Source organism: Capricornis sumatraensis, chromosome 2 (assembly GCF_032405125.1).
Source record: "Capricornis sumatraensis isolate serow.1 chromosome 2, serow.2, whole genome shotgun sequence".
Taxonomy (NCBI): domain Eukaryota; kingdom Metazoa; phylum Chordata; class Mammalia; order Artiodactyla; family Bovidae; genus Capricornis; species Capricornis sumatraensis.
In genome coordinates this window covers 186,292,523-186,308,859 of record NC_091070.1, presented here as the reverse complement: position 1 = coordinate 186,308,859, position 16,337 = coordinate 186,292,523, and the positions used below count along the sequence as shown (strand labels likewise).

At 39.7% G+C, this 16,337-nt stretch overlaps 1 protein-coding gene across 1 annotated transcript in view; it reads right to left on the bottom strand.

The window, feature by feature from the left end:
• The window catches only part of C2H1orf87 (chromosome 2 C1orf87 homolog), an 83,444-nt gene extending 67,693 nt beyond the window's left edge, over positions 1-15,751 (bottom strand). Inside the window, exon 1 of the mRNA XM_068966671.1 lies at positions 15,645-15,751. Within this exon, the coding sequence (XP_068822772.1) occupies positions 15,645-15,751 (107 nt within the window). The remainder of the gene's footprint in view (positions 1-15,644) is intronic.
• Positions 15,752-16,337: the final 586 nt, after the last annotated feature.

Genomic DNA, 16,337 nt, shown 5'->3' with positions numbered 1-16,337 from the left:
GATTTGGGAGAATGGCACTGAAACATGTATACTATCATGTAAGAAACAAATCGCCAGTCTATGTTCGATACAGGATACAGGATGCTTGGGGTTGGTGCACGGGGATGATCCAGAGAGATGATATGGGGTGGGAGGTGGGAGGGGGGTTCAGGATTGGGAACTCATGTACACCCGTGGCGGATTCATGTCAATGTATGGCAAAACCAATACAGTATTGTAAAGTAAAGTAAAAATAAAAATTAAAAAAAATGTTAATAAAAAACAACACATGTAAAAGTACCTAGTCCATCTTCCAACCTAAGCATCGAGTCCCTTTCAGAACACCTAAGTAGCCATCTTTCAGCTTTGATTTGTACCTTTCCAGGGAGAAGGCAATGGCATTCCACTCCAGTACTCTTGCCTGGAAAATCCCATGGATGGAGGAGCCTGGTGGGCTACAGTCCATGGGGTCGCTATGAGTCGGACACGACTGAGCGACTTCACTTTCATGCATTGAAGAAGGCAATGGCAACCCAATCCAGTGTTCTTGCCTGGAGAATCCCAGGGACAGGGGAGCCTGGTGGGCTGCTGTCTATGGGGTTGCACAGAGTTAGACACGACTGAAGTGACTTAGCAGCAGCAGCAGGGACAAGGGGTTCATCACTCCCAAAGTTATTTCTAAAGTATCCCATTTCTCATCATAGCACTGAGCCACATTCTGACATCAGTGAAAATAATTGAACTGTATTTTTCATGGCATTTACTCTATACTGCTTTACGGAATAAAAACAGTGTCTGAAATTCGGGTCATTTTGGCTGCAAAATTAGTAACCAGTTCAATCACCAATTATTCTTTGGTATGATTTATTTATTTTTTTTTTTACCTCTTTTTATTTTCTTTTTAAAATTTAAGTATAATTGACTTACAGTGTGATATTAGTTTCTGACATTGTGCATGCTCAGTTGATCAGTTGTGTTTGACTCTTTGTGACTCCATGGATGATAGCCACCAGGCTCCTCTGTCCATGGAATTTTCCAGGCAAGAATACTGGAGTGGTTGCCATTTCCTCCTCCAGGGCATCTTCCTGACCCAGGGATCAAGCCAATGTCTCTTGCATCTCCTGCATTGGCAGACGGACTTTTTACCACTGTAGTAATTTATTATCATTATAAAACTTACTCCATTTAAAACTATTATAAAATGTTGTCTATATTTCCTGTGCTGTACATTTTATACATATTTTATACCTAGCAGTTTGTACCTCTTAGTGCCCTTTACCTATTGGCTCCTCCTCCAACCCTTCTGCCCTCTGGCAACCACTAGTGTGTTCTCTGTACCTTTGAGTTCCTTCTGTCTTGCTATATTTGTTCATTTGTTTTATTCTTTAGATTCCACATATAAGTGAAAACATACAGTATTTGTTTTTCCCCGTCTGACTTATTTCACTAAGCATAATATCCTCCAGTTCTATCCATGCTGTCAAAAGTGGTAACATTTCATTCTTTTCTACAGCTGAGTAATATTCCATTGCCTGTGTACCACATCTTCTTTATCCATTCATCTGTTGATGGACACTTAAGTTGTTTTCATTTCTCAGTTAATGTAAACAGTGCTACTACAAACATTGGAATACACATATCTTTTCAAATGGTGTTTTCATTTTCTTTGGATAAATTAACTCATAGAGATAATATCCCAATATACATACTCTTCTGGAACCTTCTTTTTACACTTAATCCAATTCTACAGCATTAGACATACTTATGCCATGGAGGTTTTCTTCTGTTTTGATTTTTAGCTCTACGTTACTACATTCTTTGGGTTGCAGTGAGAATCTAACCCACTCACTGTCTGTAGACTGTGTTGTCTTCAAAGATCTCATAGTTAGGTGGAGAAAGCAGACATTTAAACAGAAAATTATGATATAAAATGATAATTGAAAATATAGAGTATGTAAAAGAGATAATCACAGAGGGCTGTCAAACCGAATCTGCTTAAGAGGAATAGAAATGAATTCATGAAGGAAGTTATTTCTATGACAGAAGCTGAAAGAAGGGCTTGTTCTTAGAGAAAAAGACAGTGATTGAACTTCAGACCACCTGCAGGGTGCTGGATAATAAGACAGAAACTTGGGTCACTCTGAACTTACTAAATCACAATTTCTGAAAGCTGGACAGGAAAATTCTTATCAAACATCACTGATGATTCTTATGTACACTAAAATTTGATAAACGATGGCATAGAAAATAAAAAAGGATAGTCTTTCCCACAGTTGTGCAAAATATACACATAATTTCAGGCAATGGTTAAGGATGTGACCTATATGTCCAAGAGACCTGGTTTTGAGTCCTAGCCCCAAACATAACTTGTGTGACTTCTGGTAAGTTATTTCACGTCTCTGATTTTCAGTTTCTCATCTGTGAGATTAGGAAAATAATACTTATTAAGATAAGATGTATTGAATATTTAGCACCGAGCCTGGTTCTCAGTTAGCCCAAGACAAATGGTAAGTTTTAGTCCTAAATCAAAGTGCTATCTCCTTTATCAACACCTTTCTCATTCCAGGTACAGAAGGGATGAACTTTCCTTTGGATCCCCAAACTTTCTTTGTTGATAGGTAAAACTAAAGTTCAAAGGATCAACATTTCATAGTTCACAGGAACTGAGGAATACTACTTAAATGGATAAAAAGAGAGAGTTAATGTAATCTCTCCAGCTGCCTTGTTTATTTACTAATAATTGTAAATACAAGTTATAGGAGTCACCTACCTTTAAAAAAAGCAGATTAATTTGTATTTAAAATCTCTGATAAAGCACAATTCTTTGGAATCATTTTCCTTAATTTTACAAAATAAACTAACAAAAAACCCCCAACACCTACAACATTGTGGGTGACTTATTCCTAGGAGCTGTGCAAACTGTGTTGTTTTAAAATCTTTGTGTTGACAGTTTCAATTGTTTGTTGTTCAGTTGCTAAGTCATGCCTGACTCTTTGTGAAGCCATGGACTGCAGCATGTCAGGCTTCCCTGTCCTTTACTATCTCCCAGAGTTTCTCAGATTCATGTCCACTGAGTTGGAGGTGCTATTTAACCATCTCATCCTCTGCCACCCTCTTCTCCTTTTGTCTTCAATCTTTTCCAGAATCAGGGTTTTCTCCAATGAGTTGGTTCTTTGCATCAGGTGGCCAAAGTGTTGGAGCTTCAGTATTAGCCCTTCCAATGAACATTCAGGGTTGATTTCCTTTAGGATTGACTGGTTTGATTTCCTTGCTATCCAAGGGACTCTCAAGCGTCCTCACCACAATTTGAAGGCATCAATTCTTCAGTGCTCAGCTTTCTCTATGGTCCTGTTCTTATATCCATACATGATTACTGGAAAAACCATAGCTTTAATTATACAGATCTTTGTTGGCAAAGTGATGTCTTTGCTTTTTAACATGCTGTCTATAGGCTTGAAATTTAAAGCCTTTTGCACTTGTATTCTTACATTTCTAATCAAGATGACTGTGAAACTGCCTGGCCTCTATATCAGTTATTTCCGTGCTTTAAGGCATAGTTCTGAGGCAAGGCTTCTATCCACACTCAGAGGATGTAGCGCAAACCATTCTCCTATCTCTGCAAATACCTTCTGGAGACATCTACAGGGTCTATGGGAACGAGGAGCAATAATGATTAATATGTGATTTTGTTTAATTATGTTGAACTAAATCAGGGGTATGTAAAAAGACCATGTATTTGAAAACTGCACTTTAGGAAAGGAGGGGAAGATGAATAGGCAGAGCATCAGATTTTTAGGGCAACAGTACTCTGTATGACACTCTAATGATGAACACATGTCATTATACATTTGCGCAAACCCACAGAATATAAAACACCAAAAGTGAAATTTAAGGTAAGCCATGGAATTTTGTGATTAAGATGTGGTTGTGTGGTACTGCTAAGTCACTTCAGTCGTGTCCGACTCTGTGCGAACCCATAGACGGCAGCCCACCAGGCTCCCCTGTCCCTGGGATTTTCCAGGCAAGAACGCTGGAGTAGGTTGCCATTTCCTTATCCAATGCATGAAAGTGAAAAGTGAAAGTGAAGTTGCTCAGTGGTGTCCGACTCCTAGCAACCCCATGGACCGCAGCCCACCAGGCTCCTCCGTCCATGGGGTTTGCCAGGCAAGAGTACTGGAGTGGGTTGCCATTGCCTTCTGTAGGTTCATGAATTGTAACAAATGCACCACTCTGGTAAGGGATGTTGATAATGGGGAAAGCTACGTGTGTGAGGGCAGGAGGCATATGGGATATCGCCGCATCTTCCTTTCAATTTTGTCATGAATTTTAAACTGCTCTGGAAAATAAAGTTCAAAAAGATGTACTACATTAACATAAATTTGTGCTTTCTCAAAATTATAAGTGGTTACCCTATATGTGGTAAGATACACACACACACACAAGAGCTTAAGTTTTGTTTTACTCTTAAACCAAACTGTGGTTATACAATGTTGTGATCTTTTAAAATCTGCTCCAGTTGACAGTATCATATGGATACCTTATCCATCAATGTTTACATTTCCACAAGAACATTTAAAGTATCTAGTTTTTCACTGTATGGATATACACGACTTTAATTAACTCGTCCTATATTATTTGAGATGTTTACTTTTCCCGGGTTTTACTAGTTTAAATATTGCTTCTCTGCTGGATGTTTCCCTCTGCTCCTACTTCCTTGCCTCCTCTTCCACTCTGAGAAGCTGACCGCTGTGGACTGATTAGCCGGTCAGCTCTCATGTCCTCTGATTCTGGTTGGTTTGGCCCTGGCTCTCCAGGAAGATGGCTCTCCCCGTAAGAGTGCTTCAAACTACTTGTGTCTTTTGCCGGAAGGTCACTGTTTTTCTCTAGCTCAAAAATGTTTTTCCCTCTTCATTAACATCCCCCTCTTTCCATCTTGGCTTCCTGGTGGCTCAGTGGCAAAGAATCTACCTGCCAATGCAGGAGATGTGGGTTCCATCCTTGGGTCAGGAAGATCCCCTGAGGAGGAAATGGCAGCCTACCCCAGTATTGTTGCCTGGAAAATTCCATGGTCAGAGGAGCCTGGTGAGCTACAGTCCATAGGGCTGCAGAAGTCTGACATAACTGAGCACACTTGCTTCCCATCTCTGCAGACCCATGGTTGTAACAACCTTGCAGCTGCTAGCCCATGATTCCTGTACTGTGTCTTGCAACTCTTACTCTTGTAACCAAATCCTCCTTGAATTATCTTAATTTATATAATCTGTTTCCTACTGGACCCAGACTAGTATAGTCTTGTATAAACTTTTGAAATCAAACCATTACATCCACCAATAATTGTTTCCACAGAATTGATTCTTAGAGGAAGATTTTATGCCAAAGAAATACACTTTTAAAGCTTTTGATAAGTATACTTAAAAACGGAGTAGCATACGAGTATTCTTTTTCCTAAGCCCTTGTCAACCATGGATATTTCTGTTAGAAAAAGATTTTCAGTTTGATTGGTAGAAAATAATATTTCATTGTTATTTAAATTTCTTTTATTACCACTCAGGTTAATTCCCCACCCCAGTCCCTCAGCCATATATATATCTAATGTTCTTTTTTTTTTTCTTCTTTTGTGACTTGCCTGTCTAGACCTTTAGCCAGTTTTTTAAACTGGGCAGCTTATATTTTTCCCATTGATTTGTAAGAGCTCTTTATACATAAGAGGAATAATTTTTTCCTGTCATATACATTTTAAATAATATTTTGTTTTTGCCTTTTACTACTTATCATATTTTTGGAAATGTAGAATTTCAAATGGTAAAGTGACAACCTTTACTGCACAGTTTCAAGATTTAAGACCAATGGCCACCTATTTTTTATAACATTGATATGACATTCACTCACACAAAGCCATATACTCTTATTTAAAGATTTATGCCTATGTTTTGGGCTGGAGGCATATCTCCAAAACAATATCTCATGCTTCTTTATACTTCTTACAGTGCTAGAATAATAACTTAAAACCTATTGTAGGAGATTAATTTAAAAAAAAACTGTGGAAAGCTCATAGGAGAAGTATGATTTTAGCATATTATTTTATTTCTTTGAACTTGTGAAAATAAAGACAATAGTTTGTTCTCTGATATTGTTCTGTTTTGGGGAGAGACTGAGTTCCTGGAGAGTAAGGTAATATGTAGATTATATAGCATGAAATGCAATAAACAAAGATAAGATATTACAATTAGTTATTACTTTTTAAGAAAAGGATGAGTAGGTATCTGAATTTTTAAATTGCAAAGTTTACCCAGGTTTTACATAGGGAACATAATTGATTATTGCTACTGTTAGGTAGTTAGAATAGGAAACAGGAGTCCAAAATGGTGCTGGCTAAAAGAAAAGGAAGGGAAAAGCCCGCGAAAATAGAACAAAGGCAAGGCCAAGGATGGAGTGAGGACCTCAGGTGGAACAAACAGCACTCCTGGCTAGCCCAATTTACACAGGGCAGGCCTGGGGGGAGGAAAAAACATATAAAAAGAGGAGCCAAAGGGCCAGGTTTCTCTCTCCCACGTGCTCGCACGCTCCCCCACTCTCTTCTCTTTGCATCTTTGGGTTGGCATGCCCTCACACCTCGAGGATGGATTTTCCTGCTATTTTCTAAATAAAATAGAGCTGTAACATGGAGCTGTAACACTGATCTGTCTAAGAGCTATAACACAGTCTGTCCAAGACCCAAGAGCTGTGATGTGCCGAGGGCTTTAATGTCCATCACTTTAAATTTTTGTTGTGATGAGAATAGACTTGCCTGACACTACCATTTCCTGCCTGGATTACCATAATGACTCCCTAAGTGGCCTCTCTCATTTTAATATTCCTGTCTCTTCTAGTTTATCCTCCACATAGCAGCCAGAACCGTTATTTAGAAAGTGTAAATTTGATTGTGTCCTCCACTGCTCTCAATTTTCCATGTCTTCCCATTGTACATAGAACAAATCCAACATTTCTAACACGGACCACATGGCCCATGATCTGAGTCTTGTAGGCCTCCCTGACCTCATTTCCTCCCCTTGTTCACTAACTCCACCCACACTGACTTCCTTGCTCCTCCTTAAGCATGCCAAAAAGCTTTCTATTGCCTGTCCCTGCTGTCCAGAATGATTTCTTCAGCTATTTGCATAGTTCACTCTCTGTGTAGAACTGTGGAGGCTAGCAGGTAATGATGAACACCTGTGGTGTTGCTGGGTACAGACTGGATCTCATGGGTGAAAAATCAGCAGCTATATGATTGGCCTGATCTCTCAGATCTGTGTTCCTGGAAAGTGATGTGGTACTTTTTTAGGAGGCAGGCAAAAGGCGGCCATGTACCAAAAAAGATCTACTTGGGCTCCAGGTGCTCATCTTAGGTGCTATTTGTAGCAGTTGTTGGGAAAGCGAAATATCTGGAGAACCTGGGGCCCATGGGAAGCTGCAGCCTCTTCTTCTAGGGCAGGAGAAGGAGGAAGAAACTATGAGTTTTATGGAAGATTGAAATATGGAAAGCCTCATGCACTGAGACAAAGCTGTGCTAGTCTTAGCCAGCTCACTGCTAGCTAACCATGGATAAAGCTCATTGGATAATTCCGACTCATCTTTACATAGTCTCAGCTAAGTGTCACTTGCTTAGAGAGGCCTTCTGAGAGCACCCTTTGTGACTTCATATACCCTCTGGGCCTACTGTATTTTTCCTCATTGCACTATCTTCATTTGAATGCTTACTGTTATATGTTTGTTGTGTGTCTTCTGTCACTAGAACTTTAGGTATTCTGCTGGGTCCCCAAGGCTTGGCACGTAGCAGGCAGTCAATTAATATTTGTTAATTGAAAAGGTGCTGATTCCATGCATGCATTAGTTTCTAAAACTATTAACACTTTAAAAAATTTCAAGAAATTAAAAAATATTGGCCTTCCCTGGTGATCCAGTGGTTAGGAATCTATCTGCCAATTTAGGGGTCACAGGTTAGATTCCTGGTCCTGGAAGATTCCATATGACCTGGGGCAACTGAACCCATGTGCCACAACTACCAAAGGCCACACACCCTAGATCATGTGCTCTTCAACAGAAGAAGTCACTGCAGTGAGAAAGCCATGCATCACAGCTAGGGAATAGCTCCTGCTCACCTCAACTAGAAAGCTCATGCATGCAGCAAAGAGCAGCCCCCAAATAAATAAATAATTAAAATAAGAAACTCAAAATATTGTATTAATATGAAGGATTTTGAGGGATTAAAAAAATGACAGAATATGGGCTCCAGGAAAGTCATGTGGAAAAACATCAGAATTTTGTATTTATTGACTCTAAATATCAATATATGTGATACACAGTTACAAGTATTTGTTGCTTCCCTCAGAGCTCAGTCAGTAAAGAATCTGTCTGCAATGCAGGAGACCCAGGTTCAATTCCTGGGTCAGGAAGATCCCATGGAGAAGGAAATGGCAACCCACTCTAGTATTCTTGCCTGGAGAATCCCATGACAGAGGAGCCTGGCGGGCTACAGTCTATGGGGTCTCAAGAGTCAAATATGACTTAGTGACTAAACCACCCATAAAGAGTCAGCTTCCCCTGTGCTTAACAATTCTATACCAACAGCAGTGTAACTATGGAATAAAATACTCTGGGTCACTGATTCTTGGCAGTGGAAGGAACTATAGAGGCCAACTGTATTAATTGGAAGCATCTCTACTCACAGGAGTTTCTTGAAAGGAACCCAATTCCTCTTTTATTTAACAGCTCAATTCCCAAATTCTATAAATGTTCCCCTAGGCCAAACCTCACACCCTGGAGATTCCATAATGCCACGCTTTTAATGCCTGCACCTTTCGTGTGCCAGGACGAAGCACAGTACTCCCTGGTGACAGGTCTAGTTATGAGTATGATGCCCACCCACCCCGCCCCCTTGTTCGTCTATCTGGACAGCTTTGGTTCATGGTGTACTGGGGGAACCTTCCATTTTATCTTCCATTCTACTTCTGGTCATCAAATATATGTGGGTTTTCCCCAAACAAAGCAATTCTTTGACATTACTTGAGTGTCCTACATTCCAATTCCATTCTAACACTATCTACCTGGAGTTGAAAAGACCCCACAGGTTAAGGTCTCAGTCACACAAGACTGCCCTACTTCCTTCAGGTGTCAGGCGCAAGTCCAGGCTGTTACCTGTATCTCTGACAGGCTAGCTATAAATCAGAGTTCCTAAAATTGCCTTCTCAGGCTTGATTAATTTATAAGAGTGTCTCACAGAACTTAGGCAAACCATTTACTCATTAGATGATGTTGTTGTTCAGCTGCTAAGTTGTGTCCAGCTCTTTGCAATTTCATGGACTGCAACAGCCAGGCTCCCTGTCTGTCACTATTTCCTGGATAGTTTGCTCAAACTCATGTCCATTGAGTCAGTGATGCCATCCTCTGTTGTCCCCTTCTCCTCCTGTTCTCAATCTTTCCCAGCATTGCTTTCCCCCCCCCCCCCCCCAGTGAGTTTGCTGTTTGCATCAGGTGGCCAAAGTATTAGAGCTTCAGCTTCAGCATCAGTTCCTCCAATGAATAGTTAGGGTTGATTTCCTTTAGGACTGTTTGGTTTGATCTCCTTGCTATCCAAGGGATTCTCAAGAGTCTTCTACAGTTCCACAATTTGAAACTATCAATTCTTCAGCTCTCAGTCTTCTTTATGGTCCAATTCTCACATTCACATATGACTACTGGATAAACCATACGTTTGACTATATGGACCTCTGTTGGCAAAGTTCTGTCTCTGCTTTTGAATACACTGTCTAGGTTTGTTACAGCTTTTCTTCCAAGGAGTACGCATCTTTTAATTATGTGGCTGGAGTCACTAGCTTACTGTTAAAGAATACAACTAAGTGACAGCCAGATGGAAGAGATGGAGAGAGCCAAGTATGTGGGGAAGAGAATGGAACTCCTGTGGCTTCTGCAGACATAACACCCCCCGGCCCAGCACATAGGTGTGTTTAGCAGCCCAGAAGCTCTCTGAACCCCATACATTTGGGATTTTTAGGAAGTTTCAACATGTAGTTAGGATAAATCTTTCACTCAGTATCCAGCTTCTCTTCCCTCTGGGAGGATATGGAGTACGTTTGGGCTGAAAGTTTCCAAGCTTTTAGTCAGTGTGTGGTCTTTCTGGTCACAACCTACACCCTGAAGCCATTCAGGAGCCCACTGAGAGTATCCTCATTAGAACAAAAGACAACTCATCACTCAGGAAATTCTAAGGACTTTACAAGTTTTGTGTCAGGAACCAGAATCAAAGACGAAATAGTAAAACAAATGATACTCCTAGTGTTCTTATCTCTTAGAAAATTGAGAGAGTTTTAGGAGCTTCCATGCCAGGAACTGGGAGGGATCAGAGATCAGTATGTATTCTTTCTTTAAGAAAATTATCATTATTATTTTTGGCCATACCACAAGGCTTGCAGCATCTTAGTTCCCCAACCACAGGTTGAACCCAGGCCCTTGGCATTGAAAGAATGGAGTCCTGACCACTGGACCACCAGGGAATTCCCAGAGACCAGCATATATTCTATTACTTCATAGCAAGTAAATCCCAAGCATTTATTGTATATAATCATGTATGTGTGCCCTCATCTAAAGAGACTTTGCGTATATTTCTGTAGATTTCATCTTGTTGGTTTTAGCTCATTTTCCTGCCATATCTTCCAAGCATTCTACTATTCACCTGCTTACTGAAGTGATTTGTCTGTCTTCCTTTAGTTGAGGATTAAAAAATGTTGACTAAGAACTGAGTCACACACAAATCCTCCCAACCTGTCCACCTCCAGCACATTGTGCTTAAATCCATTGTTCAGTCACTACCAGGTTGGTTTGTCATCCATCTTAATACTATTCAATCTAGAAGTCTCTACCTATTTCAAAACTTTGTGAGAAAAGTGTTCCTAGTAACTCACTGAAATCAACAAAGACTATGCTTTATGACTCCCTTCATTTGCACCACAGTAACTTCATCAATGAAGAGAATGGGGCCAGTTTGGCTTGCTCTGTTCTTGGTCAAAATGGACTAACCCTCAGTGGTGAAGGCCTTTGTGTTTTGTACTCACATCTAATATATTTAATTCTTTGGCCTGTGTTTTCGCCAGAGATTCTCTATAAGCTTCAAGTTCCATGATTTCACTACCAATGTTTATCTCTTTTAATAAAATGAGAATATTTGTCTCCTATCATCTGGCATATTTTCTCCTGGATCAGTTATCCCATTAATCATCAGGGTTCCATAGTAATGACTTCATGCTATTTTAGCAACATGCGCCTTTAGACATGGATTTAAAGCACTTAGTATTGTCTTTCTGGGCTCCCCAGTTGGTGCTAGTGGTAAAGAATCCTCCTGCATTGCAGGAGCTACAAAAGAGTCAGGTTAGATCCCTGGGTTGGGAAGATACCCTGTAGTAGGAAATAGCAACCCACTCAAGTATTCTTGCCTGGAGAATCCCATGGACAGAGGAGCCTGGCAGGCTACAGTACATGAGGTCGCAAGAGTAGGACACTACTTAGCGACTAAACTGCCATTGTATTCTAACTCATTTATTAGGCTTTCAATATGTACAAGACTTTACACTCAGTACTGAGGGCAAGGTTGTGCAGACAGAATTTACAGTTAAATGGGGGACACAGAAATGCATAGAAAATTGCCATTGAGCACGACAATCCCTAAGGATGTTATGGGGGTCACGGGAAAGGGAAGCAGGCAAATCCAGGGCTGGTGATGGTGACACCTGATTAGATTTGCATTTTAAAAAGATGGTTGTTCAGTTGCTAAATCATGTCCAACTCTTTGGAACTCCATGGACTACAGCATGCCAGACTTCCTGGTCCTTCACTATCTCCCAGAATTTGCTCAAACTCATGTCCACTGAGTCGGTGATGCTATCCAACCATCTCATCCTCTGTCACCCCCTTCTCCTTCTGCCCTCAGTCTTTTGCAGCATCAGGATCTTTTCCAGTGAGTTGGCTCTTCGTATCAGGTAGCTAAAGTTTTGGTGCTTCAGCCTCAGCATCAGTCCTTCTGATGAATATTCAGGATTCATTTCCTTTAGGACTGGTTGTTTTGATCTCCTTTCAATCCAAGGGACTCTATGTGGTTGCTAGCCATACTTAAGAACTGATCTTCTCAATCTGTAATTCAATCTGTAATGCTGCATAGGCCTCACTTGGGAATTGACAACAATGCAGATTCTGACTCAATATGTCTGGAAAGGGGCCTGAGAGTCTGCATTTCTAACAAGCTCTCAGGTGAGGTTGATGCTGATGGTCCATAGACTACACTTTGAAGAGCATGGATCCAGAGAATGAATCAGAGAATTAGATGAAAGGCAGGGGTCAGGATTGAAAGGCTAGTGTAGGGGTCTATGAGGAAAATAATGATGCCACAGACTGAGGGACACTTAAACCTGTATATTGATCTCCTTGATGAAAAATGTGTTCTAAGTAGGCATTGATCATTTTCTGTTCATCTCTTGTTAATCACTGTACAGGCTAAATTAAAAAATGAGAGAAGGAGTAAATTCCAGGCTTAGTTCTTCATAAGTAGCTTCACTTTAAGTTCACTGAGACCTCAGTTGTTTCACCTCATTTGTAAAATGGGAGACTGATTGTTATGGTTTAAGTTCTATCCCCTTATCCCAGTTCATATTTTTAAATCCTAATTTCCAATATCTCAGAATGTGATCTTATTTGGAAATAGGGTAACTGCAGAAGTAATTAGTTTAGATGAGGCCATGCTAGAATAGTAGAGTTGTCAGCCGATTGACTGGTGTCCTTATGAAAGGAGGAAACCTGTACACAGACACATTTTATTTCTCCAATAAGGAGAGAGACTTGGAACAGAAGGATTCTTCCTGGGCACGTCAGAATGAGCAAGGCTCTGCAGACACCTTGGCTTCAGCTGTCTAGCCTCCAGAACTGAGAGGCAATACATTTCTGTTGGCCTAAGCCACCCAGTTTTGGTATGGTCATAGAGCAGTCCTAGAAAACCAGCAGACTGATTTTGGTTTGTACTTTGAAGATCATATTTATGTCTGACCCACTAGCCATCTTTCCACCAACCTGTAAGACATCTGAACTAAATGTGGTTACACATTTGTAAAGCAACTATACTCCAATAAAATTAATTCAAATAAATAAATAAATGTCGTTACACAGGAAGATTTGTTTTTCCATCCAATATTAATTTGTAATTTTTCTTTTTAATCCAGACTTTTCTTTTAGAGACTTCTTTTTTGGCCTTTATTTATTTTTCTATGTAGATTTTTTTACTAATAGGGTCAGTTGATTCAACTCAAAGAAAACACCATCTTGAGACCCTGGCTGAAGGGTGTAGATGTAGCATGATTTAAATGTTTTTTTAGAGACAGACTCTGGAACATGCAACGCATGCTTGCGGTGGGTCTGTCCTTACCTCAGCAACGAGAAGCCTCTTGAGAGTTATTTACTTTTGAACCATACAAGAATATTTTAGGAAAGCTTGCTAACTGTCCTATGTCATTCCAGCAACAGTAACATCAAGTCCATAGAAACAAACAACAAAATTTATCTTAATATTAAAAAGTGACAATTATCTTATTGTCTGTCACAGAAAAAACAGAATTGTGTCTTTTATTTCCCAATTAATGTAACTAATGTAGTGTACTTTTATTTCCAGAATCTAAACTTTAAAGAATAAAGAGAAATAAAGGCACCTTCTTATAAGAAAGATGGAATTTTTCTCTAATTTAAGAGGAAAAGGACAGTTCCTCTATCCCCACCACCCTCCCCTTTCCTGTTAGGAACATATTAGACTCTGATACCATTGGAAAAAGGATGGAGTTGGGGATGTTGGGGTTAAACAAACAACCTCAAAGGGAAATGGAATTAATAGATTAGCAATGTCTTCCAGGTAGAAGGAGAACTGAGCAAAGCATTGCTAGTGATCTTATTTACTTTTCTGGATAATGACTGGAATTTTTCAAGATCTTGAAATAATCACTTACTCATCAGTGTCTCAGTTTCCTCATCTACAAAACAGAGACAAACTGGCATAGAATACAAAAGGGATGGCAAGTGTTTCATAGAAAATTTTTGATTTTTTACTTAATGTCATATCTATGGAAAGATTTACTTCAGTAATAATAGCAGATCCATTTATTAAGCATGTGGAATATGACTTCCCTGTAGCTCAAACAGTGAAAGATCTGCCTGTGATGCAGTCCTGGGTTCTATCCCTGGGTTGGGAAGTTCCTCTGGAGAAGGGAATGGCAATCCACTCCAGTATTCTTGCCTGGAGAATTCCATGGACAGAGGAGCCAGATGGGCAGTCCATGGGGTCACAAATAGTCGGACATGACTGAGCAACTGACACACACACTATATATACTTCTAGGCACTGGAAAGATGCTTTGCATACTTTTCTCATTTTTTTTTCTCATAACAACCCTACTAGGTAGATGGGCTTTATTTTCACTTGATAGCTGTAGAATCTGAGGCTTGAGATGTTAATTCACTTTTTCAATGTCAAAAGGCTGGAAAGGCTCTGAGGCAGGATTCAAACTCACATCTCTTAAGTCTGTAAGGATTCCAAATATATGACTCCTGCTGCAAAGGTCACTTCCTGTGCCATGGGAGACATTACTAGTTGACTGCAGTACTGACTTTGGAATCTCTTGGGGCACTCACTTTACAATCTCTTAGTACTGATGGTAGGGGGGTAAAACCCATTTCCCCTTTAAAGCTCATACTCCATAACAGTAGTGCTAATGGTCTCATCTTCAGGGACTCTGACTTAATATGTCTTGAACCCCACATCTTTATTTTTGAGGATTCTCCAGGTGATGATAAGGATTCTCCACCTGATGGTAGCCAGGTTTGGTGTCCACTGCTTTCTGAACCTAAGTTCAGTGAGGCTAGAACTTTTAGTTTGTCTATTTGATCTGTGGGTTTCTGAAAGAGAGGAAAGAGCTAAGGAAATGATTTTAGGAGGGAAAGGCACTTACTGACTGACTACTGTTTATGAAATGCCTACTAGAAGAAAGGTAGGTCTAGTATCGTCTTTTTCTTACGTGAACTATCAAAACTCTACAAGGAAGAATTCACTCTACAAGTGAATTTTAGAGATATGTGAGTTTCCCCCTTCAAATGTGACTGTGATGAGTTTGGAGGAAGAAAGCCCTCTTAGTTATGTTCTTAGAAGCCCCTGCTTAGAGGAGTATGGCATACAAGCAAAAGTAAGTGAAACTTTTATGATTCATTACTAATCGCACTCCTTAAATTCATAACAAATTGACTAACAACCTTCCTCCCTCTCTCTCCCCCCACCAAAAAATTACTACATGTGGTAGATTACAAACCTGATAAGGAGAAGCAGCAAAGCTCCATTAATATTTATTAATGGCTCAAAGCTTGTATTTCCCATCTATCTGAAAATCAGCTCAAGTAATTAAAGAGCATGGGGAAAGAGCATCTTTGTAAGATGAAAAATTCAGGAAAACACTGCATAGAAGTTATCAACACTATTTTACTTTTACGGTTGCATCTTAATGACTTAATTTTCCATGGAGAGCATTTTTAAAATGAAAATTTCTAGATTAAAAAAAGCCTAAACTTCATTAGCACCCAAGCAAAACATATTTTTCAAAGAGTAAACTTACATTTTTGGCTTCTCCACAAGGTATCGAAAGTGTTTACTTCCAATGATTTTCACCATCATCTCAGGCATCGCATTTGATCCACAGGGAGTCTTCCAAACTGAAGACATAATTCTCCAAGCCTCTTCAAGTCCTTGGGGGTGGAAAATAAATAAAACTATTCCTCTGGGTTTTCCACTAGGCAACTGTAACATCCTTGTCAATAATAACAACAAAAATAATAGCAAGGTCAACTGTATTACCTATATTATAATCTCACTTAATAGTTCCAAAAAAGCATGAGAAAGGTATTCCTAATTACTATTATCATTTTTGTCTCACAGTTGAGGGAACAGGCATAATGTAGCTAAGTAACTTTTCCAATATCACATAACAGTAATTAGCAGAATTGGAAATCCCGTCTAAGAGGTTTGCAAAACTGGTTGACTGAGCCATTCGTGATTGTCTTCCCATTCTACAAGTCACCAGATGGGATTATAATGAGGTCAGAGAGGAAAGTAGGGCTTTAGAAGGACATGTGAAGAACTCAAATTCAGTTCTGACACTCAGTATCTCCATTTATGAAACCAGAATAATTCCATTGCTGCCCTCTGGATTTAGTAACAGTCCAATGACATCATGCATCTGAAGGAGCAATGTGCATAGAAAAGAGGGATTTTTTGCTGATCTGATTTTTCTACAATGCAGTGAATCTAA